Source organism: Ranitomeya variabilis, chromosome 2 (genome assembly GCF_051348905.1).
Source record: "Ranitomeya variabilis isolate aRanVar5 chromosome 2, aRanVar5.hap1, whole genome shotgun sequence".
NCBI classification, from domain to species: domain Eukaryota; kingdom Metazoa; phylum Chordata; class Amphibia; order Anura; family Dendrobatidae; genus Ranitomeya; species Ranitomeya variabilis.
Window position 1 is genome coordinate 174,883,393 of NC_135233.1, and position 26,567 is coordinate 174,909,959.

At 45.8% G+C, this 26,567-nt stretch overlaps 1 protein-coding gene across 2 annotated transcripts in view; it reads right to left on the bottom strand.

Annotated features, from left to right (window-relative positions):
* Positions 1 to 237: 237 nt before the first annotated feature.
* Positions 238 to 26,567, bottom strand: part of UNC93A (unc-93 homolog A) — a 331,492-nt gene continuing 305,162 nt past the window's right edge. The window contains exon 8 of one of the 2 annotated variants that reach the window (XM_077283221.1): positions 238 to 1,579. In XM_077283221.1, the coding sequence (XP_077139336.1) occupies positions 1,320 to 1,579 (260 nt within the window). In that variant the 3' untranslated portion in view covers positions 238 to 1,319. The remainder of the gene's footprint in view (positions 1,580 to 26,567) is intronic. The other variant, XM_077283222.1, reaches the window with a different exon arrangement.

Below are 26,567 nucleotides of genomic sequence, written 5' to 3' on the forward strand. Positions count from 1 at the left end.
CCTGAATGCCTAGAATTAGGCATTCAGGACCTGAAATTACGTCACAGCTTGTTGTGATTGGTCGCGTCGCCATCACATGGGCGGCACGCGACCAATCAAAAGCCGTGACGTCACGGAAGGCAGTAAACGCGCGCATTTTAAGCAAAGAAGGCTGCCGGTTCCCTCGGTGAGGTGCAGGCTGCGTCGGAGAGGTGAGTATAGCAATATTTTTTATTTTAATTCTTTATTTTACACATTGCTATTAATCCCGATCCCGATTCCCAATATCACAAAAGTATCGGATGTCAGTATCGGAATTCCGATACCCGCAAGTATCGGCCGATACCCGATACTTGCGGTATCGGAATGCTCAACACTACTCAGAATTCATTCGGCTGCTTCTGTCCTGTGTCACATCATCAATAAACACTAGTGACCCAGTGCCACTGGCAGCCATGCATGCCCAAGCCATCACACTGCCTCCGCCGTATTTTACAGGTGATGTGGTATGCTTTGGATCATGAGCTGTACCACGCCTTTGCCATACTTTTCTCTTTCCATCATTCTGGTAGAGGTTGATCTTGGTTTCATCTGTCCAAAGAATGTTCTTCCAGAACTGTGCTGGCTTTTTTAGATGTTTTTTAGCAAAGTCCAGTCTAGCCTTTTTATTCTTGATGCTTATGAGTGGCTTGCACCGTGCAGTGAACCCTCTGTATTTACTTTCATACAGTCTTCTCTTTATGGTAGATTTGGATATTGATATGCCGACCTCCTGGAGAGTGTTGTTCACTTGGTTGGCTGTTGTGAAGGGGTTTCTCTTCACCATGGAGATTATTCTGCGATCATCCACCACTGTTGTCTTCCGTGGGCGCCCAGGTCTTTTTGCATTGATGAGTTCACCAGTGCTTTCTTTCTTTCTCAGGTTGTACCAAACTGTAAATTTTGCCACTCCTAACATGTTAAGGAGCTGAAACTCCTAAAACCTTCATCCAATTTTAATGTGGATACCCTCAAATGAAAGCTGAAAGTCTGAACTTCAACTGCATCTGAATTGTTTTGTTTAAAATTCATTGCGGTAATGTCCATAACCAAAATTAGAAAAATGTTGTCTCTGTCCAAATATATATGGACGTAACTGTATGTAATGCATATTCACTTATTTGCTCAAGGAACTAAAAACTATCAAATTCCAGAACTTGCATAATTATATCAATAATATTTGAAATGTTCTTGCTCAAATACTCATTCTAATAATACAAGTATTTACCCACTCAGCTTTACTGAACATATCCAATTAGTTATGAGGAACCTTCAATATTCTAGTAACATTACACCAAATGCTACATTGCAGTCTGTTTATTCATGGATTCATCTGATTCTTGTTTAACCATTTTGCCAGACGATTTTTTACATTCATTATATTCTACACATCCATAAAGTACCATTCCAAGTACCAGCACAGCAATCAAAATGTATAATTTTACTGACACACATAAAAAAGTGCTGTATCCATATGCTATCACAAATCCTAAAGACTCCCATAGACGATAATTGGCAAAGCCAGCTTCTTTGTGGTCATCAAATAATACTCCATAAAGTGCTGTAAAATAAGAAATGTTTTAATGATTTATCACCAGCTTAAGGTAGGTAAATTAAAATATACAAAGTCATGCAAAAAAGTACAAAATTACCTCAATGTTCATAATCATTGAATAGTAGTGTTGAGCGATACCGTCCGATACTTGAAAGTATCGGTATCGGAAAGTATCGGCCGATACCGGCAAAGTATCGGATCCAATCCGATACCGATACCCGATACCAATACAAGTCAATGGGACTCAGGTATCGGACGGTATTCCTGATGGTTCCCAGGGTCTGAAGGAGAGGAAACTCTCCTTCAGGCCCTGGGAACCATATAAATGTGTAAAAGAAAGAATTAAAATAAAAAATATCGCTATACTCACCTGTCCGACGCAGCCGGGACCTCAGCGAGGGAACCGGCAGCGTTGTTTGTTTAAAATTCGCGCTATTACTTGGTTACGTGAATTCCCGGCTTGTGATTGGTCAGGTCGGCCATGTTGCCGGGACGCGGACCAATCACAGCAAGCCGTGACGAAATTACGTCACGGCTTGCTGTGATTGGTCCGCGTCCCGGCAATATGGCCGCCCTGACCAATCACAAGCCGTGACGTCACGGGAGGCTGGACACGCGCTCATTTTAAAATGGGCGCGTGTCCAGCCTCCCGTGACGTCACGGCTTGTGATTGGTTGCGCCGCGGTCAACCAATCACAAGCCGGGAGGCTGGACGCGCTCATTTTAAAATGGGCGCGTGTCCAGCCTCCCGTGACGTCACGGCTTGTGATTGGTTGCGCCGCGGTCAACCAATCACAAGCCGGGAGGCTGGACGCGCTCATTTTAAAATGGGCGCGTGTCCAGCCTCCCGTGACGTCACGGCTTGTGATTGGTCAGGGCGGCCATATTGCCGGGACGCGGACCAATCACAGCAAGCCGTGACGTAATTTCGTCACGGCTTGCTGTGATTGGTCAGCGTCCCGGCAACGTGGCCGACCTGACCAATCACAAGCCGGGAATTCACGTAACCAAGTAATAGCGCGAATTTTAAACAAACAACGCTGCCGGTTCCCTCGCTGAAGTCCCGGCTGCGTCGGAGAGGTGAGTATAGCGATATTTTTTATTTTAATTCTCTCTTTTACACATTTTAACATTAATGTTGTTGCGATACCCGATACCCGATACCACAAGAGTATCGGAATCCCGGTATCGGAATTCCGATACAGCAAGTATCGGCCGATACCCGATACTTGCAGCATCGGAATGCTCAACACTATTGAATAGTATAAATAGATAAGTATAGATAGCTATAGTATTGATAAGAATATACACTCACCGGCCACTTTATTAGGTACACCTGTCCAACTTCTTGTTAACACTTAATTTCTAATCAGCCAATCACATGGCGGCAACTCAGTGCATTTAGGCATGTAGACATGGTCAAGACAATCTCCTGCAGTTCAAACCGAGCATCAGTATGGGGAAGAAAGGTGATTTGAGTGCCTTTGAACGTGGCATGGTTGTTGGTGCCAGAAGGGCTGGTCTGAGTATTTCAGAAACTGCTGATCTACTGGGATTTTCACGAACAACAATCATCTCTAGGGTTTACAGAGAATGGTCCGAAAAAGAAAAAAAATCCAGTGAGCGGCAGTTCTGTGGGCGGAAATGCCTTGTTGATGCCAGAGGTCAGAGGAGAATGGGCAGACTGGTTCGAGCTGATAGAAAGGCAACAGTGACTTAAATCGCCACCCGTTACAACCAAGGTAGGCCTAAGAGCATCTCTGAACGCACAGTGCGTCGAACTTTGAGGCAGATGGGCTACAGCAGCAGAAGACCACACCGGGTACCACTCCTTTCAGCTAAGAACAGGAAACTGAGGCTACAATTTGTACAAGCTCATCGAAATTGGACAGTAGAAGATTGGAAAAACGTTGCTTGGTCTGATGAGTCTCGATTTCTGCTGCGACATTCGGATGGTAGGGTCAGAATTTGGCGTAAACAACATGAAAGCATGGATCCATCCTGCCTTGTATGGAGCATCTTTGGGATGTGCAGCCGACAAATCTGCGGCAACTATGTGATGCCATCATGTCAATATGGACCAAAATCTCTGAGGAATGCTTCCAGCACCTTGTTGAATCTATGCCACGAAGAATTGAGGCAGTTCTGAAGGCAAAAGGGGGTCCAACCCGTTACTAGCATGGTGTACCTAATAAAGTGGCCGGTGAGTGTAGATAGTAAACATAACAGTATAGATAAGCAAAAATTGCATGTTCTCTATAAAGGTCCCATTGACATTAGATAGGTTGGTTTGACAGCTATTTCTCCAGACTCCCTCATACAAACACAATTAACTTGGCTGAGCATTCCTGATTTATCTGTGTGAGAGCACTCGTCTGGGGCCCGATGCATAGCAAGGTCTCCCTATAAATTAAAACCAGTAAAGGCTAAACAGACAGCTCTGGGTCGATATTAATAGCCTGGGAAGGGGTCAGAGATATTGCACCCATCCTCTGCAGGCTACCCGAGAAATGGAGCAACAATAAGATATACCAAATCTGGCACTTAGCCTCACTCTTCTCACTTGCCCTGAGATGTGGCAAGAGGTGTAATAGGGTTGGGGTTGATGTCACCTTTGTATTGTCAAGCCCAGGGGTTAGTAAGGGATAGGGGTCTATAATATGCCCCCATTAACCCCCCCTAGTAAGTTAGTAAATAAATACACAGCAAGAATAAAATCCTTTATTTGAAATAATATTCAACAAAGTGTTTTACACATTTATTTAAAAACAAGAAAACAAAGTTATATTCACCTTATGCCTATTCCATTGAAGCCCTTACCCCCCTGGTAAAAGACAGAAAATAATGAACAACCATTATACTCCCCTTATGACTAATCCAATAAAGCCATTGTCCCCTATAAAAATAACAAAAATAATAAACACCCATATCCTTCCCCTCTTTGAAGTGAATGTTAGCAATACTGTCCCATGCCATAATCCAACTCTGTGATATCTGGTTTGCAACCTGAATGGTGCCATTATGCGACCGTCCAGTCTATAAACTACGGGAGAATGAAGTGCTCGGCCTCATTGAGTGGCGGTGATGTCATTAAGGTTACCGCAGGTCACTGAGGCTACATTCCCAAGGGAATTCTCACGGTTCTCATGGTGATCTCATTGATATCACCGCAGTTAATCGCCTTGGCTCACAGTGAAGTGTGGGAACGCAGCCTCATTGACCTGCAGTAACCTTGATAACCTCACTACTAGTCACTGATGCTGCACTTGCAGCACCTAATTCTTCCTTGGTATTCAGCCTAGATGGTCGCATAATGGCACCGTCCAGGTTGTAAACCACATATCGCAGACATTGCTTACGACTTGGGACATCTTCAGTTCGGACAGGAGAGGGATATGGTTGTTTATAATTTTTCTTTTTTACAGGGGACAAGGGCTTCAAAGGGCTTCAATGGAATGGGCATAAGGTGAGTATTTTTTTTAATTATTTTCTGGGTTTTTTTAGGGGACAATGTAATGTGCTGCTGCATTGCAGTATAGTGCAACCTCCACCAGGGGGTGCTGGTGAGGGAAGAGAGGTTGTACACAGCGTAGCAAAACTGAACAGCAGCACAGGTGCCATAGGTAATGAAAGAGGAGTCAGACAAGCCAAGGTCATACACAGAGAGGTCAGCGCAGTACACAGGGACAGTCAGAAGAATAGTCAGGGACAAGCAAGATATCAGAGCCTACCAGGAACGTGGTAACCAAAACGTGAGATGTAAGACGAAGTCTGGGTATTAGCCAGAATCGAAGCAAGTTGGGGAGCGTGGTATCAGAGATGGGAAACAAGGGGTGAAGTCCTGAGATCAGATCGAGTCATACACGAGTACAGGCAGTCAGAGGCACAAGGATCACTAATACAAGTATACAGGTCATCAGGCTCAACCTGGAGTGCCTGAACTATAGCTGACACTGGCCCACAGGCTGCAGAGGACTGAATTAGCCCAGCCAGATTCAAAGCGAGGCAGAGGGGATTAACTCCCGCATGACCAGTCCAGAGACATGGCAGCTGAAAACAAACTCAGGACTGGATCATGACTGGATCATGACAGTCCCCCCAGGATCATGACTGGATCATGACAGTACCCCCTCTCAATGGGGAGCCACCGGACCCCCAGGTTTCCCTGGATAACGAGCCTGAAAGGCTCGGACCAGCCGATCTGCATGGACCGAACACACCGGCACCCACGACCAGTCCTCAGTACGGTAACCTTTCCAATGGACCAAGTACTGCAGTGAATGGCAAAGCATATGAGAATCCACCACCCATTCCACCTCATACTCGGTCTGGCCATCTACCACAACAGGCGGCGGGTGCGCGGGAGACTCACTTGAGGAAGGCACCAACGGCTTCAGAAGCACCTTATGGAATACATTGGGGATCCGCAATGACTGAGGCAAGCGCAGATGGAAGGCCACAGGATTAACCACCTCCAAAATTTCATAATGGCCAATAAACTTGGGACCCAACTTAGCAGAGGGAATCCTCAATCTAATATTCTTAGTGGATAACCATACCTTATCCCCCAGCTGGTAAGCCGGCCACACAGAATGCCGTTTATCGACAAAAAATTTATACTTGCCCTGAGCCTCCCGAATGTTTCTCTGAACCTCCCTCCAGATCTCCCCCAACCACAGAAAGAACGAATCATCCCCTGGACACCCCGAATCCAGCTGGGAAAACTCACCAAAGTGAGGGTGAAACCCATAGTTGCAGAAGAACAGGGAAGTACCAGCGGACTGATTGACATGATTATTGAAAGCAAATTCCACAATGGGTAACGCAGAGCACCAATCATCCTGTCTGGATGTAGCAAGACATCACAATATCTGCTCCAAAGACTGATTAGTCCTTTCAGTCTGACCATTGGTCTCGGGATGGTAGGCCGATGAAAAGGACAGACTGATACCCAGCCTTTTACAAAAGGCTATCCAGAATTTTGCCACAAATTGCGCCCCCTCTATCAGACACCACACTGACAGGCACACCATGCAATTGGACCACATGCTCAATGAATAGTTTTGATAGAGTCTCAGCATTAGGGAGGCCCACCAAAGGTACAAAATGCTCCTGCTTACTGAACCTATCAACAACTACCCAGATCACGGTTTTGCCATTAGAGGGGGGAAGATCAGTGATAAAGTCCATGGACAGATGAGTCCACGGTCTACCTGGAATTGGCAGTGGCAGCCGGCCAGTTACGGGAGGTTTTAGCGTGAGCACAAGTTTCACAGGAAGACACAAACCCAATCATGTTAGAAACCAACGAAGGCCACCAAAACAGTCTAGTGATGGCTTTACGCGCAGCCAAGATTCCAGGATGTCCACTAAGAGTCGAGTCATGGAACTCCCGAAGCACCGTTAACCAATACTGGACAGTTACAAAGAGCTTATTATCGGGTATGGACAAAGGAGCAAGAGATTGGGCCTCACAAATCTCTTGTTGCAATGCCGAGGACACTGCAGCCACCACCACTCTGTGCTGAAGAATGGAGGAAGGTGGTTCAGGAGGTGAAACTGGATCCAGGCTATGAGATAAAGCATCAGCCTTCACATTCTTGGACCCTGGTCTGAAAGTAATAGAAAACTGAAATTGGGAAAAAAATGTGACCACCTAGCCTATCTTGGGGTCAAACGTTTGGCAGATTCGATGTAAGAAAGATTCTTGTGATCCGTAATGACAGTGATATGATGGGCAGCCCCCTCCAAAAAATGCCTCCATTCTTCAAATGCCAATTTAATGGCCAACAGCTCCCAGTTACCCACATCATAATTCCTCTCAGCAGAGGAAAATGTTCTCAAAAAGAAGGCAAAAGGTCTTAAGTTAGTCAACATGGTGGGCCCTTGGGACAACACAGCTCCCACTCCAATCTCTGAGGTGTCCACCTCTACGATAAATGGTTTAGACAAATCAGGTTGAACCAGTACAGGAGCAGTCATGAAACAGTTCTTCAAAGAGAACGCCACCAAAGCTGGAGCTGACCACTTTTTGAGATCAGCCCCCTTACAAGTTAAATCGGTGAGGGGTTTGACCACCTGAGAAAACCCCTTAATGAATTTTCTATAATAATTGGCGAAACCAAGAAAACACTTAAGACCCTTGAGATCTCTGGGTTGCACCCAATCCACAATGGCCTGTACCTTCCTAGGGTCCATACGAAACCCCTTAGCAGACAAAATTACCCCTAGAAAGGACAGTTCCTGAGCAAAAAAATTAACACTTCTCTGGTTTAGCAAATAGTGAGTCCTCCCTAAGCCTCAGAAGAACCGCACGGAGGTGGTCCATGTGACTCTGTTTGTCAGAAGAATATATGAGGATGTCATCCAAATAAATTACCATGAAACGCCCAATAAAATCTGAGAAAACATGATTCATGAAATTCTGAAACATTGCTGGCGAGTTAGTCAGGCCAAATTCTCAAACAAACCTTCAGAGTTGAGAAAAGCAGTTTTCCACTCATCCCCCTCCCGCATACGGATGAGATTGTATGCCCCCTGAGGTCCAACTTAGAGAACCACCTGGCCCCTGACAATTGATTTTACAAATCAGGTATCAGTGGGAGGGGATAAGTATTTCTTATGGTGATTTTATTAAGTTCTCAAAAATCGAGGCATGGGCGTAAACCACCATCCTTTTTCTTCACGAAAAAGAACCTGCAGCCACGGAAGAGACAGATGGCCGAATGTGCCCTTTGCAGAGGCTATCAGAGATATACTCCTTCATAGCGGCCCGCTCAGGGGCGGAGAGATTGTACAGACGAAGTCGGATATTAGCCAGAGTTGAAGCCAGTCGGAGAGCGGGGTATCAGAGACGGGAAACAAACAAGGGGCGAAGTCCAGAGATCAGATCAAGTCATACACGGGTACAGGCAGTCAGAGGCACAAGGATCACTAATACAAGTATACAGGTCAGGGGCTCAAGCCGGAGAGCATGAACTATAGCTGACACTGGCCCACAGGCTGCAGAGGACTGAGATAGCCCAGCCAGCTTCAAGGAGGCAGAGGGGATTAACTCCCGCATGACCAGTCCAGAGACAAGGCAGCTGAAAACAAACTCAGGACTGGATCATGACAGACACGAGCTTCAATGGAATGGAAGTAAGGTGAGTATAACTTATTTTTAAATAAATTTGCAAAACAGTGTAGATTTTCATTTCAAATAAAGGGCTTTATTTTGGGTGTTTTTTATTTACAATATGACTATGGGGTTAATAATGGACATGGGTCTTATAGATACTTCTCCATTACTAACCTGTGGGCTTCATGTCACCTGACAATGCAAAGGTGACATCAACCCCACAAATATTACATCACTGGCCACCGCCACAGGGCAAGTGGAAAGATCCTGGCAAAGAGCCAGAATTGGCGCATCTAACAAATAATACTCTAGGCATGGTTGCTGCCAGTAGTTTTGCTGTTGCTGCTGCTAGCAGCTTCAACATTTTTTTAGCCATTGTATCTTTTGCTTTTTTTCTCGCACTACCATATTTGTTGTCCGGGACATTTTGCTTTTGTTTAACATACTTTTTGAACAGTATAATGTTTACAATGTTTCCAAGTATATTTTACATATTTAACCAAGCCTAAAAAAATAAAATCAACTAGAAATACTAGATAGAATTCACCTGATGACCAATAAGGCTGAAGTCTGCTTGAAGCATTAGTGTATGTGCACACGTTGCAGATTTGCCTGCGGATTTTTCTGCGCTAAATCCGCAGCTCTTGGCAGAAAACGCAGGTGCGTTTTTTATGTGTTTTTTTGCATGGTTTTGATGCTTTTTTGCGCAGTTTTGATGTGTGATATGAAGTGCATATAGTACATCACCCAGCTTTGCACATAGACTTTCCTCTGCTCCTAGCATCCACATGGTATGCCTTTCAGCTAACCCCAACTTACCCTGTGATATTTATGACCTTGTTTACTGAGGCTTGATTGTATGCATCTGGTCCACCCTTAATTCTCTGACCAAGATGAGCAGAGACCACTCCTCTCTGCTTCACACCTGAACGCACTTAGTTTTCCATATATTGCATAGCACAAGTCTGCATGACTTAGTCTGCAGTATGATTTCTAGAAGTGTGTTCTAAAAGTGTGCATTACATTAGAATTAAAACCTGAATTGAACCTGAAGGGAACTGAAGGGAACTGGCCTGTCACTGTAAACAATGTTTCTGTTAATTTTCACTTTCACCACTATATTCTTTCACTTTCTGCTACCTCCCCCAATCCCCACACCAAGTAAGGAACTGTTCATCTCCTCTTCAATCCTCCCCATCCATCTCACCTCCTCCTCAGAACTGTTCCTCAACATACAATCCTCAGTCTCCAAACACAGACAGCCACCTCATGCCCTCTCCTGCTCCCACCTGCTAACAGTTTCTCTGCTCCTTCTCACTGCTGGTGATATCTCTCCAAATCCTGGTCCTCCTCACCATATTCCCACAGTCATTTCTACCTCCCATCCACGCTCTATCACAAACTTCCGTAACCTCTCTAACCTTATACCCATTCGCCCAGCCCCCGCTTCCCCAGTCCCACTAACAGGAGCTCTGAGGAACGCTCGCTCTGTCTGCAACAAGCTTTCCTACATCCATGATCTTTTCGTTACTACCAAACTTTCCTTCCTCGCCATCACCGAAACCTGGCTCACCCCTTCTGACACAGCCTCCCCTGCTGCACTCTCTTACGGTGGCTTCCACCTTTCTCACACACCCCGCCCCAGCAGCAAGCATGGCGGAGGAGTTGGTTTTCTCCTGTCAGATAACTGCTCCTTCACCCCAATCCCACTGCCACCCTCTGTTACCCTCCCTTCCTTTGAGGTGCACTCTGTGCGCATCTACTCCCCCTCCAACCTTCAACTGGCTGCCGTTTACCGCCCCCCAGGGCCAGCCACCACCTTCTTTGACCACTTCACCACCTGGCTACTTCATTTCCTTTCTGCGGACATCCCCACTATCATCATGGGCGATTTCAACATCCCCATTGACACTTCCCTCTCAGCTGCCACTAAACTTCTATCTCTCACTTCCTCCTTTGGCCTCACTCAATGGTCTTCTGCAGCCACTCACAAAGATGGTCACACACTGGACCTCATCTTCACCCGCCTCTGCTCCCTATCTAACCTCTCTAACTCACCTCTTCCACTCTCTGACCACAACCTTCTCACATTCTCATCTCTCTCCACTCCATGTCTACAATCCCCACCCCACAAACTTTCACACCCTCGCAGAAATCTTAAACATCTTGACCTACATTCATTCTCTGAATCCCTCCTCCCTCTCACAGACATAAGTTCCATACACAATGCGGATGACGCTGCCGCTCTATATAACACCACAATAGCTGTAGCTTTGGAATCTGCTGCCCCACTTACACATACCGAAGCTCGCAAAATCAACAGACAGCCCTGACAAACCAGCCTGACCAAAGAACTGAGGCGAGCTTCCAGGGCTGCTGAGCGCAGATGGAAAAGATCCCACTCCAACGACCACTTTATCGCATTCAAACAGTCCCTCACTACTTTCAAGACCACACTCGCCACAGCTAAACAAACCTACTTCTCATCTCTCATATCCTCCCTGTCTCACAACCCTAAACAGTTATTCAACACCTTCAATTCTCTCCTCCGTCCCCCAGCACCTCCTCCCTCCCCACTTATCTCCGCTGAAGACTTTGCCTCATTCTTCAAGCAGAAGATTGATAGCATCAGAGACAGTTTTGGTCAACAAGCCCCAGAGCCCTTCCTCCCGACTTCCCTGCCCTCCACCTCCAAAACCAACTTCTCCACCATTACAGAAGATCAACTCTCCACTCTACTCTCAAGATCGCATCTCGCCACCTGTGCGCTTGACCCGCTCCCATCCCACCTCATCCCAAACCTCACCACAGTCTTCATCCCAACCCTAACCCATCTCTTCAACCTATCACTAACAACTGGTGTTTTCCCCTCAAGCTTTAAACATGCCTCCACCACACCTATCCTCAAAAAGCCCTCTCTTGACCCATCCTCTGTATCTAGCTATCGCCCTATATCACTTCTCCCTTATGCCTCCAAACTACTGGAACAACACGTCTACCTTGAACTGTCCTCCCATCTCTCTTCTTGCTCCCTCTTTGACCGCTTACAATCTGGCTTCTGGTCACACCATTCCACTGAAACTGCCCTAACTAAGGTCACCAATGACCTCTTAACCGCCAAGAGCAAGCAACACTACTCTGTTCTCCTCCTCCTCGACCTGTCGGCTGCCTTTGTGTCATGAATCCCCAATGGCTAGGGATAGCACAGGACAAGCAAAGTATAACAAATATCGGACGAGCTCTAGGGTGATGGAACCTGGGCTGACCGCTGCCCTACGCCTGACAAACGCAACTAGAGATAGCCAGGGAGCGTTCCTACGTTGGTTCTAGATGCCACGCACCAGCCTAAGAGCTAACTAGTACTGCAGAGAAAACAAGACCTCACTTGCCTCCAGAGGAATTAACCCCAAAGGTATAGTTGCCCCCCACATGTATTGACGGTGAAATGAGAGGAAGGCACACACATAGAGATGATGTATATAGCTTTAGCAAATAGAGGCCCGCTGAAAACTAGAAAGCAGAATGATACAAAAGGGGACTGAGCGGTCAGCAAAAAACCCTAATCAAAAAACCATCCTGAGATTACAAGAACCCATGTGCCAACTCATGGCACATGGGGAGAACCTCAGTCCACTAGAGCAACCAGCTAGCATAGAGACATTCTAAGCAAGCTGGACCAAAAACCAAACAACTGAAAATCAGCACTTAGCTTATCCTGAAAGATCTGGGAGCAGGTAGGCAGGAACCAAACAGAGCACATCTGAACACATTGATAGCCGGCAAGGGAAATGACAGAAAGGCCAGGTAAAATAGGAAACACCCAGCCTCTGATGGACAGGTGGAAACCAAAGGCCGCAACCCACCAAAGTCACCCAGTACCAGCAGTAACCACCAGAGGGAGCCCACCAACAGAATCCACAACAGTACCCCCCCCTTGAGGAGGGGTCACCGAACCCTCACGAGGACCCCCAGGGCAATCAGGGTGAGCTCTATGGAAGGCGCGGACCAAATCAGTCGCGTGAACATCGGAGGCGACCACCCAGGAATTATCCTCCTGACCATAACCCTTCCACTTAACCAAATACTGGAGTTTGCGTCTGGAAACACGAGAATCCAAGATCTTTTCAACAACATACTCCAATTCTCCCTCCACCAGCACCGGAGCAGGAGGCTCGACCGAAGGAACAACGGGCACCTCATACCTCCGCAACAACGACCGATGGAACACATTATGAATAGCAAACGATGCTGGGAGATCCAAACGAAAAGATACAGGGTTAAGAATCTCCGAGATCCTATAAGGACCGATGAACCGAGGCTTGAACTTAGGAGAAGAGACCTTCATAGGGACAAAACGAGAAGACAACCACACCAAGTCCCCAACAAGAAGTCGGGGACCCACGCGGCGACGGCGATTAGCAAACTGCTGAGTCTTCTCCTGAGATAACTTCAAATTGTCCACCACCTGATTCCAAATCTGATGTAGCCTGTCCACCACCACGTCCACTCCAGGACAATCCGAAGATTCCCCCTGACCAGAGGAAAAACGAGGATGAAACCCCGAATTACAAAAAAAAGGAGAGACCAACGTGGCAGAACTAGCCCGATTATTAAGAGCAAATTCGGCCAGTGGCAAAAAAGCAACCCAGTCATCCTGATCAGCAGAAACAAAACACCTCAAATAAGTTTCCAAAGTCTGATTAGTTCGCTCCGTCTGGCCATTCGTCTGAGGATGGAATGCAGACGAGAAAGACAAATCAATGCCCATCTTGGCACAAAACGTCCGCCAAAATCTAGACACAAACTGGGATCCCCTGTCAGAAACGATATTCTCCGGAATCCCATGCAAACGAACCACGTTCTGAAAAAACAAAGGAACCAACTCAGAGGAGGAGGGTAACTTAGGCAAGGGCACCAAATGAACCATCTTAGAAAAGCGGTCACACACCACCCAGATAACGGACATTTTCTGTGAAACCGGGAGATCAGAAATAAAATCCATGGAAATGTGCGTCCAAGGCCTCTTCGGGATGGGCAAAGATAACAACAACCCACTAGCCCGTGAACAGCAAGGCTTAGCTCGAGCACACACTTCACAAGACTGCACAAAGGTACGCACATCCCTAGACAAGGAAGGCCACCAAAAAGACCTGGCCACCAAATCTCTTGTACCAAATATTCCAGGATGACCAGCCAATACAGAAGAATGGACCTCGGAGATGACTCTACTGGTCCAATCATCCGGAACAAACAGTCTTTCTGGTGGACATCGATCCGGTTTATCCACCTGAAACTCCTGCAATGCGCGTCGCAAGTCTGGGGATACGGCGGACAATATTACCCCATCCCTAAGGATACCAGCAGGCCCAGTGTCTCCAGGAGAATCAGGCACAAAACTCCTGGAAAGAGCATCTGCCTTCACATTCTTTGAACCTGGCAGGTATGAAACCACGAAATTGAAACGAGAAAAAAATGATGACCAACGAGCCTGTCTAGGATTCAAACGCCTGGCAGACTCAAGGTAAATGAGATTCTTGTGATCAGTCAAGACCACCACGCGATGTTTAGCACCCTCAAGCCAATGACGCCACTCCTCAAATGCCCACTTCATGGCCAAAAGCTCCCGATTACCCACATCATAATTGCGCTCGGCGGGCGAGAATTTTCTAGAGAAGAAAGCACATGGCTTCGTCACCGAGCCATTAGAACTTCTCTGTGACAAAACCGCCCCCGCTCCAATCTCGGAAGCATCAACCTCCACCTGAAAAGGAAGTGAAACATCTGGTTGACACAACACAGGAGCAGAAGAAAACCGGCGCTTAAGTTCCCGAAAGGCCTCCACGGTCGCAGGAGACCAATCAGCAACATCAGCACCCTTTTTAGTCAAATCAGTCAAAGGTTTAACAATACTGGAAAAATTAGCAATGAACCGACGATAAAAATTAGCAAACCCCAAGAACTTCTGAAGGCTCTTAACAGATGTAGGTTGTGTCCAGTCACAAATAGCCTGAACCTTAACGGGATCCATCTCAATAGTAGAAGGAGAAAAAATGTACCCCAAAAAAGAAATCTTCTGGACTCCGAAGAGACACTTTGAGCCCTTCACAAACAGAGAATTGGCCCGCAAAACCTGAAACACCTTCCTGACCTGTAGAACATGAGACTCCCAGTCATCAGAAAACACCAAAATATCATCCAAATACACAATCATAAACTTATCCAGATATTCACGGAAAATATTGTGCATAAAGGACTGAAAGACTGACGGAGCATTGGAGAGTCCAAAAGGCATTACCAAATACTCAAAATGGCCCTCAGGCGTATTAAATGCGGTTTTCCACTCATCACCCTGTTTTATCCGCACCAGATTATACGCACCACGAAGATCTATTTTAGTGAACCACCTAGCCCCCTTACATCCCCAGCTTAGCACAGACATTGTTTTCCAGTCCAGGACAGGATTATGAGTTTGTAACCATGGCAGACCAAGCACTAGTACATCATGTAAATTATACAGTACAAGGAAGCGAATCACCTCCTGATGAACGGGAGTCATGCGCATGGTCACTTGTGTCCAATACTGCGGTTTATTCATAGCCAATGGTGTAGAATCAATTCCCTTCAGAGGAATAGGAACTTCCAGAGGCTCTAGACTAAAACCGCAGCGTTTAGCAAATGACCAATCCATAAGACTCAGGGCAGCGCCTGAATCCACATAGGCATCGACGGAAATGGAAGACAGTGAAAAAATCAGAGTCACAGACAAAATGAACTTAGACTGCAGAGTATCAATGGCAAAAGATTTATCAACCCTTTTTGTGCGTTTAGAGCATGCTGATATAACATGAGCTGAATCACCACAATAAAAACACAAACCATTTTTCCGCCTATAATTTTGCCGTTCACTTCTGGACTGAATTCTATCACATTGCATAGTCTCAGGTGCCTGTTCAGAAGACACCGCCAACTGGTGCACGGGTTTGCGCTCCCGTAAACGCCGATCAATCTGAATGGCCATAGCCATAGACTCATTCAGACCTGTAGGCGCAGGGAACCCCACCATAACATCCTTAATGGCCTCAGAAAGACCATTTCTGAAGTTTGCAGCCAGGGCGCACTCATTCCACTGAGTAAGCACCGACCATTTCCGAAATTTCTGACAATATATTTCCGCTTCATCATGCCCCTGAGAGAGGGCTAATAAAGCCTTTTCAGCCTGAATCTCTAGGTTAGGTTCCTCATAGAGCAATCCCAATGCCAGAAAAAACGCATCCACACTGAGCAACGCAGGATCCCCTGGTGCCAATGCAAATGCCCAATTCTGAGGGTCGCCCCGTAGGAACGATATAACAATCTTGACCTGTTGAGCAGGGTCTCCAGAGGAGCGAGATTTCAAAGAGAGAAACAATTTACAATTGTTCCTGAAATTCAGGAAGGTAGATCTATCTCCAGAAAAAAACTCTGGAATAGGAATTCTAGGTTCAGACATGGGAGTGTGAACAATGAAATCCTGTATGTTTTGAACCTTTGCCACGAGATTACTCAGGCTGGAAGCCAAACTCTGGACATCCATGATAAACAGCTAAGATCAGAGCCATTCAAGGGTTAAGAGGAGGTAAGAAGCAGCTAGACAGCAATTAAGGGCTAGGCAGCAAAACTCTGAAGGAAAAAAAAAAAAAAAAAAAATTTCCTTGAACACTTCTTTTCCTCCTGCTTCAGCCCAAACAATTAACACTTTGTGGGCCGGCTATACTGTCATGAATCCCCAATGGCTAGGGATAGCACAGGACAAGCAAAGTATAACAAATATCGGACGAGCTCTAGGGTGATGGAACCTGGGCTGACCGCTGCCCTACGCCTGACAAACGCAACTAGAGATAGCCAGGGAGCGTTCCTACGTTGGTTCTAGACGCCACGCACCAGCCTAAGAGCTAACTAGTACTGCAGAGAAAACAAGACCTCACTTGCCTCCAGAGGAATTAACCCCAAAGGTATAGTTGCCCCCCACATGTATTGACGGTGAAATGAGAGGAAGGCACACACATAGAGATGATGTATATAGCTTTAGCAAATAGAGGCCCGCTGAAAACTAGAAAGCAGAATGATACAAAAGGGGACTGAGCGGTCAGCAAAAAAACCCTAATTAAAAAAAACCATCCTGAGATTACAAGAACCCATGTGCCAACTCATGGCACATGGGGAGAACCTCAGTCCACTAGAGCAACCAGCTAGCATAGAGACATTCTAAGCAAGCTGGACCAAAAACCAAACAACTGAAAATCAGCACTTAGCTTATCCTGAAAGATCTGGGAGCAGGTAGGCAGGAACCAAACAGAGCACATCTGAACACATTGATAGCCGGCAAGGGAAATGACAGAAAGGCCAGGTAAAATAGGAAACACCCAGCCTCTGATGGACAGGTGGAAACCAAAGGCCGCAACCCACCAAAGTCATCCAGTACCAGCAGTAACCACCAGAGGGAGCCCACTAACAGAATCCACAACACCTTTGACACAGTGGACCATTCCCTATTATTACAGATCCTCTCATCCCTTGGCATCACAGACTTGGCCCTATCCTGGATCTCATCATACCTAACAGACCGGACATTCAGCGTCTCCCACTCACACACCACCTCCTCACCTCACCCCCTATCTGTCGGAGTCCCACAAGGTTCAGTTCTTGGGCCCCTGCTCTTCTCCATTTACACCTTTGGCCTGGGACAGCTCATAGAATCTCATGGCTTTCAGTATCACCTCTATGCTGATGACACACAGATCTACATCTCTGGACCAGATATCACCTCCCTACTAACCAGAATCCCTCAATGTCTGTCCACTATTTCATCCTTCTTCTGCGCTAGATTTCTGAAACTTAACATGGACAAAACAGAACTCATCATCTTTCCCCCATCTCACGCGACCCCCCCAATGAACCTAACCATTACAGTAAATGGCTGCCCACTCTCCCCAGTCCCACAAGCTCGCTGCCTCGGGGTAATCCTTGACGCTGATCTCTCCTTCAAACCACATATCCAAGCCCTTTCCACTTCCTGCCGACTTCAACTCAAAAATATTTCACGAATCCGTTCATTCCTCAACCAAGAATCTGCAAAAACCCTAGTCCATGCCCTCATCATCTCTCGCCTTGACTACTGCAACCTCCTGCTCTGTGGCCTCCCCTCGAACACTCTCGCACCCCTCCAATCTATTCTAAACTCTGCTGCCAGACTAATCCACTTGTCCCCCCGCTATTCCCCTGCCTCTCCCCTCTGTCAATCCCTTCACTGGCTCCCCATTGCCCAGAGACTCCAGTTCAAAACCCTAACCATGACGTACAAAGCCATCCACAACCTGTCTCCTCCATACATCTGTGACCTTGTTTCCCGGTACTTACCTACACGCAACCTCCGATCCTCACAAGATCTCCTTCTCTACTCCCCTCTTATCTCCTCTTCCCACAATCGCATACAAGATTTCTCTCGCGTATCACCCCTACTCTGGAACCCTTTACCACAACACATCAGACTCTCGCCTACCATCGAAATCTTCAAAAAGAACCTGAAGACCCACCTCTTCGGACAAGCCTACAACCTGCAGTAACCACCGATCAACCAAACTGCTGTATGACCAGCTCTATCCTCACCTACTGTATCCTCACCCATCCCTTGTAGATTGTGAGCCTTCGTGGGCAGGGTCCTCTCTCCTCCTGTACCAGTTATGACTTGTATTGTTTAAGATTATTGTACTTGTTTTTATTATGTATACCCCTCCTCACATGTAAAGCGCCATGGAATAAATGACGCTATAACAATAAATAATAATAATAATAATAATAATAGATAGATAGAAAGATATATAATAGATAGATAGAAGGAATGAGATAGATAGCTGTAGATAGATATATCTATGGATAGATGTAGATAAATATATGGATAGTCAGGTTACTTTCTCACATCAGGTTTTTGCTGTCAGGCATAATTCGCTGAGTTTTGAAAAAAACAGATCCAATTTTTTTTTCGCCGGATCCATTTTTTTTCTCATAGAGTTGTATTAGCGCCGGATTGCGCCTGATGGCCACACGTTTGACCCGTTTTTTGCTGGATCCGTAAAAAAAAACTGTTTCTGGTGGATGGTGATAACGTACAGAGGAGTTTTTTCTGTCTGGCGAAAAAAAGCACAGCGACGGATCCGGCAAAAAATGCATGAAACTGAGATGTGAAATGATGAATCCGGCCTCTGAATCCGGTTTTTCATGCATTTTTGCCATTGAAATCATGCACATCTTCCATTCTCTCTCTCTCTAAAAAAAGGATCAGTTGCATCAGTTTTTCACTATTTGCAACGGATCCATTTTTTCAAAAATTTGCTGGATCCGTTGCAAATAAAAAAAATGATGTGGGGTCCCCCTATATTTTATAGCCAAAAACTACGCAGACAGCTGCGGGCTGATATTCATAGCCTTGAGAGAGAGAGAGAGGGGCCATGTATATTGCCCCCCCGGCTACAAATACCAGACCGCAGCCGCCCCAGAAATGGCGCATCTGTAAGATGCGCCAATTCTGGCACTTAGCCCCTCTCTTCCCACTCCCAAGTAGTGGTGGGATATGGGGTAATAAGGGGTTAATGTCACCTTGTTATTGTAAGGTGACATTAAGCCGGGTTAATAACCGAGATGTGTCAATAAAACGCCTATCCATTATTAATCCAATAGTAGTGAAAGAGTTAAAAAAAAATAAAGACACAGCCAGAAAAAAGTATTTTATTATTCTTAATTTAACCATACTTACCATACTCAATTGCCTGCAAAAAAATTAAAAATAATAAACCTTATACTCCCTGTCCGACGCAGTCCAATGAATAACGAGTCTCCCACGATGATCTCCCCTATAGAACAGTGACATTGGGTGATGTCACTGCTCTATAGACCTTCAGTGACATTGGGTGATGTCACTGCTCTATGAGCCTTCAGTGACACAGTGACAGGAGACAATGGCTCCTGCAGTGCATCACTGAGGTTACCTTAGTTCAGAGTCTCACTTTATGGCAATGCTGTGTGAAAATTTCTCACACAGCAGTGCCACAAGTGAGACTAGGGACTATTTTTTTTAGTGGCAGAGGAATACAGTGCGGAAGGATACTTTCCGTCATTGTATTCCTGGAGCCCCTGGAGAGCGGTCGCATCAGCTGATGCTGCTGCTCTCCACAAGGGACACTCGTTTTAATTGGATATCTGTGGATCAGGGAGTATAGTGTTTGCTTATTTTTTTAATATTTTTTACAGGTGACAATGGCTTCGGGGATCAAGGTGACAAGGTGATGGTGAGTATGTACTCTATGTTTAATGTACTGTATGTCTGTATGTATGTATTGTATGTAATGTGTGAATGTACTGTATGTATGTATTGTATTTTATATGTACTGTATGTATGTATTGTATGTTATATATTGTATGTTGTATGTACTTTTATAAGTTGTATGTTAATTGTTGTATGTACTGTTATATGTTGTATGTTCTGTTATATGTTGTATGTTGTATATACAGTTATATGTTGTATGTTGTATGTACTGTAATATGTTGTATGTTATATGTTGTATGCTCTGTTATATGTTGTATGTTGTATGTACTGTTATATGTTTTATGTTTTATCTTCTATGTTGTATGTACTGTCATATGTTGTATGTTGTATGTACTGTAATATGTTGTATGTTGTAAGTTCTGTTATATGTTGTATGTTCTGTTATAAGTTATATGTTGCATGTTCTGTTATATGTTGTATGTTCTGTTGTATGTTATATGTTTGTGTTTTTTTTTTCACATTCAACACATTAGCTGGATGATGGGACTACTACTGTCCCATCATTGGCTAATGTGTCAATCACTGTCAGTGCAGCAGGCATAGCCCGATGGGAATTGTAGTCCCATCGGACGATGCCTGCACACACACACACAGACCCCTGCACAGCCCCAACAGCCCCGCACAAACCCCCGGCAGCCTGCACAGACCCCCGGCAGCCCACACAGACCCCTGAGAGCCCTGCACAGACCCCTGGCAGCCCTGCATAGACCCCCAGCAGCCCGAACAGACCCCCGGCAGCCCGCACAGACCCCCGAGAGCCCCACACAGACCCCCGGCAGCCTGCACAGACCCCCGAGAGCCCTACACAGACCCCCGACAGCCTGCACAACCCCCCCGGCAGCCCACACAGACCCCCGAGAGCCCTGCACAGACCCCCGGCTGCCCGCACAGACCCCCGAGAGCCCCGCACAGACCCCCGAGAGCCCCACACAGACCCCCGGCAGCCCACACAAACCCCCTGAGAGTCCCGCCCGCACACACAGACATGCACAATCTCTGCCCACACTCCGCCCACACACTTCTCCCCTCCCGATCTGCAGCGTTTCACCCGCAGCTAAACCGCAGATCTTTTTTACATCTGCAGTTTTGCTGCTGATGTGCCCGACTCAATGCAAGTCAATGGGTGCAGAAACGCTGCAGAGCCCCGCACAGACCCCCGACAGCCCACACAGACCCCCCGGCAGCCCGCACAGACCCCCGAGAGCCCCACACAGACCCCCGGTAGCCCGCACAGACCCCTGAGAGCCCTGCACAGACCCCCGACAGCCCACACAGACCCCCCGGCAGCCCGCACAGACCCCCGGCAGCCCGCACAGACCCCCGAGAGCCTCACACAGACCCCCGGCAGCCCGCACAGACCCCCAAGAGCCCCGCACAGACCCCAGGCAGCCCGCACAGACCCCCGGCAGCCCACACAGACCCCCGAGAGCCCCACACAGACCCCCGACAGCCTGCACAACCCCCCCGGCAGCCCACACAGACCCCCGAGAGCCCTGCACAGACCCCCGGCTGCCCGCACAGACCCCCGAGAGCCCCGCATAGACCCCCGAGAGCCCCACACAGACCCCGGCAGCCCGCACATATCCCCGGGAGCCCCCCACAGACCCCCGAGAGCCTCGCACAGACCCCCGAGAGCCCCACACAGACCCCCGGCAGCCCGCACAGACCCCCGAGAGCCCCCCACAGACATCCGAGAGCCCCGCACTGACCCCCGGCAGCCCGCACAGACCCCCGAGAGCCCCGCAAAGACCCCGCCCGCACACACAGACATGCACAATCTCTGCCCACACTCCGCCCACACACTTCTCCCCTCCCGATCTACAGTGTTTCACCCGCAGCTAAACCGCAGATCTTTTTTACATCTGCAGTTTTGCTGCTGATGTGCCCGACTCAATGCAAGTCAATGGGTGCAGAAACGCTGCAGATCCACACAAAGAATTGACATGCTGCGGAAAAAACAACGCTGCGTTTCAGCGCGTTTTTTTCAGCAGCATGTGCACAGCGGATTTGGTTTTCCATAGATTTACATTGTACTGTAAACTGCATGGGAAACTGCTGCAGATCCGCAGTGTCAAAAACGCCGTGGATCCGTGGAAAAAAACGCAACGTGTGAACATTGCCTTAGTCTGGCATGTATGTGTCTTCAATTTGGCAATTTAAACAGTTGTGTCAAAAAAGACCTGCAGTTAAATGTCTTTACTCATTGCAATAATTTCTGTAAAGGCTCAAAATGGACAAAAAATAACAAATGCCAGGAGATAGGATAACAACATCAAAATGTTGCAAAATCACACAGAATAGTTGTGGGGTGTTAGGTTGCCAAATTGAAATATTAATATAGCTATGCAAAAAGTAAAATGTGTGTATAATGTTTCCCACTTTTTAAAATATTTTTTTAATACATTTATGCCCTCAGGCAACAGACAGTAACCAAAAAAACTATGTTCGTTGGTAAGTACATACAAGTGCTTCTAACTAAATTAGAATATCATCAAATTGTTAATTTATTTCAGTTCTTCAATACAAAAAGTGAAACTCATATAATATATAGAGTCATTACAAACAGAGTGATCTATTTCAAGTGTTTATCTCTGTTAATGCTGATTATTATGGCTTACAGCCAATGAAAACCCAAAAGTCATTATTTAAGTAAATTAGAATAATTAACAAAACCACCTGCAAAGTCTGTTTCAGTGGGCTCCACAATCATGGGGAAGACTGCTGACTTGACAGATGTCCAGAAGGCAGTCATTGACACACTCCACAAGGAGAGTAAGCCACAAAAGGTCATTGCTAAAGAAGCTGGTTATTCACAGAGTGCTGTATTCAAGCATATTAATGGAAAGTTGAGTGGAAGGAAAAAGTGTGGTAGAAAAAGGTGCACAAGCAACCAGGATAACCACAGCTTTGAAAGGCTATTCAAAAATTTGTGGGAGATTCACAAGGAGTGTACTGCTGCTGCTTCAAGAGCCAACACACACAGATGTATCTGGGACATGGGCTGAAAGTGTCACATTCCTTGTGTCAAGCCACTCATAACCAATAGACAACGCCAGTAGCGTCTTACCACAGCCAAGGAGAAAAGAACTGGACTGTTGATCAGTTGTCCAAGGTTTTGTTTTCAGATGAAAGTAAATTTTGCATTTCATTTGGAAATCAAGGTCCCAGAGTCTGCAGGAAGAGTGGAGAGGCACACAATTCAAGCTGCTTGAGGTCTAGTGTAAAGATTCCACAATCAATGATGGTTTGGGGAGCCATGTCATCTGCTGGCGTAGGTCCACTGTATTTTATCAAGATCAAAGTCAGCGCAGCCGTCTACCAGGAAATTTTAGAGTACTTCATGCTTCACTTTGCTGACAAGCTTTTGGGAGATGGAAATTTTATTCTCCAGCAGGACTTGGCACCTGTCCACATGGCCAAAAGTGCCAATACTTAGTTTAAAAACAACAGTATCACTGTGATTGATTGGCCAGCAAACTCGCCTGACCGTAACCCCATAGGGTATTGTCAAGAGGAAAATTTGAGACACCAGATCCAACACTGCAGACGAGCTGAAGGCTGCTATCAAAGCAACCTGGGCTTCCTTAACACCTCAGCAGTACCACAGGCTGATCCCCTTCATGCCATGCCGCATTGATACAGTAATTGATGCAAAAGGAGCTCTGACCAAGTATTGAGTGCATTTACTGAACATACTGTAAATTTCAGTAGGCCAACATTTTGCATTTTAAAATCATTTTTCGAGCTGGTGTTTTAAAGTATTCTAATTTACTGAGATAATGACTTTTGGGTTTTCATTGGCTGTAATCCATAATCATTATTAACAGAAATAAACACTTGAAATTGATCACTCTGGTTCTAATGACTTTATACAAGATATGAGTTTCACTTTTTGTTTTGAAGAACTGAAATAAATTAACTTTTTGATGATATTCTAATTTAGTGAGAAGCATTTGTACATGGAAAGTAACATTACATGAAACAAAAGCATACAGCCTGGGTGTAGGGTGTGTAGTTGCTAAATTGGACTATTAATACAGGTATTCAAATAAATTAAAATGTGTCCAAAAAAACACCACTTCCAGGTCTTTAACAACAAAAATGGGAGAGGAAAAGCTAGGAAAGTTTATGTTACAAAAGCAAGCAACTGGAACAGGCAGCGATATTCAGTTGTCATAACATTGGTCTAACATTGGTCTGTTACAACATGACAATGTATATGTTTTTTACAGCATACACATTTTGTAAGGTAGACAGTTAAGTTTACATTTATAAAAATGTAAAGTTTTTCTTTTGCTTGTTTACTTTTATTTTACAAAAAATCGCAAAAGAAATGCAAAAAATATAACTCATGGCTTGTTTGTCTCATAAGCACATAAGCACACTTTATCTGTTACACAAGCTTTTCCTCAATAGCAAAATTAAGAGATAGGTCTATTAAACTGCCTTCCTTCTTTGCAGTGTGTCAAGAATAAAAGATGTTAAGGTGCTATACTAAAGTATATCACAGATCAATGATTTTACAGCCACACTGAGTCTGCAAGTGTGTACTTCTCTATCTTCCATTTTCAATGTTCTTCATGTGATGTGGCTGAAGTGCAGTTTAGCGCAACCTCCACCAGGGGTGCTGGTGAGGGAAGAGAGGTTGCACACTTACAGCGCAGCAACACTGAGCAGCCGCACAGGTGTCACAGGTAACAAAAGAGTGGTCAGACAAGCAGAGTCAGAAACTGTCAGGAGCAGAAGTACCAGAGGTCGCAGGATGCACGAAGTCAGAGACAAACCAGAAGTCAGAGCCAAATGGGAATGAGATATCAGAGACAGAAAGCAAGAGGCGGGGTTCAGAGATCAGGCCGAGTCATACACTGTAAGGAAAACCATCAGATGAACACTAAGACAGGGATAGGGAAGAGGTCTCACACAAATACGGGAAGTCAGAGGCAGAAGGATCACCAGAGTATACGGGTCAGCTGCTCTAGCCTGGAAGCATGAACTATCACTGCTGTTGGCCACCATACTGCAGAGAACTGAAAGAGCCCAGCCAGCTCCAAAACGAGGCAAAGGGGTTAACCACGCATGACCAGCCCAGAGAGAAAATAAAAGAAAACAAACTCCGGACTGGCTCATGACACTTCAGCTCTGTACACCTTAAGAAATACCTGCATACAAATACAGATGTCCTAATACACCCATTCTTTTGGCCCAACATAACCCAAGAAAACTGGCTTAAAGAAAACCTGTCACAAGGTTTGACAGATATAAGATACACCACCACCTCTCAGGGCTGAAATCCAGCATTCTATAATGCTATATATCTTTCCTCAATCCGACATGAAAGACAAGATAAACAGCTTTTCTTATACTCACCTGGGCAGTGGTCAGGTCCAAGGAGTGTCGCTGGCCTAGGTCCGGCGCCTCCATTCTTCTTGTAATACTATTCTCCTTTTTGCTTCGTGTGGATGACGTGTCTCCACTTCATCCACACAGTCTCCCTGACACCGAGCTCCTGCGCAGGAGTACTTCTCTGTCATGTTGAGGACAAAGCAAAGTACTGCAGAGCACATGTGCCGAAAAGTTCAAAAACGCCCCGGCATGTGCGCATTGCAGTGCTTTACTCTGCCATAGTCAACACTGATGAAGGCAATTCCGAAACGCGTGTCGGAACAGATGCACATGCTGCTGTGCCCTCTTTCATATGGTGTCGTTACCAGGTATGCTTCTTAGAACCTTAATGTTTATGCTTTGTGTACTACACTAAATGTTGAATGCCCAAGTGCATTCCATGCATACTCTACCTGTTCACCACTTACCACTGTGTGTGTGAAATAATAATAAAGTGTTTATTTCTTCATCATTTTGGACTGCTGGATCATTGTTTTTCTTCTTTCTCTCTTTATATTTAATTTGACTATCAGTCCACTTCACAGTCCTACACATAGGTATCATAATAAATAAATTATATTTATATATACTTAATGATTGGTTCCCCCATCTCTGTTGAGCTTTTCTTACATAGTAAACAGTGTGTGGATGATGTTGGGATGTGTCATTCACATGAAGCAAGAAGGAGGACGGCATTGCAAGAAGAAGGGAAGCATCGGAGCAAGACCAGCAACATCCCTTGGGCCCGACCACCCCCCAGGTGAGTATAGAATGCTGTATATCAGTCCTAAAAGGTGGTGGCCGTATCTCACAATGGTCAAACCTGGTGACATGTTCACTTTAAAAAAGACATGATTTTTTTGTATTCTGCTCCTAGATCTATATGATATACAATGACCTATAAAATTTTGAGCACTCTTTGTCAAAATGACACTACCGAGCATCATTTCCTTGTCTTGAGTTATTTCCACTGAAGTGGGATAAGCCTGTAACTTCATTTTCCACTTTGATTTTTAGCATCATTCCAACTCGTTACCTCTGTGGGATATTAGTTGTGATTTACATTGATAATATTTATGTTTTTTGTTGTTCTCAACTCATTCCACTATGTCAGTGTTCCCAAACTCCGGTCC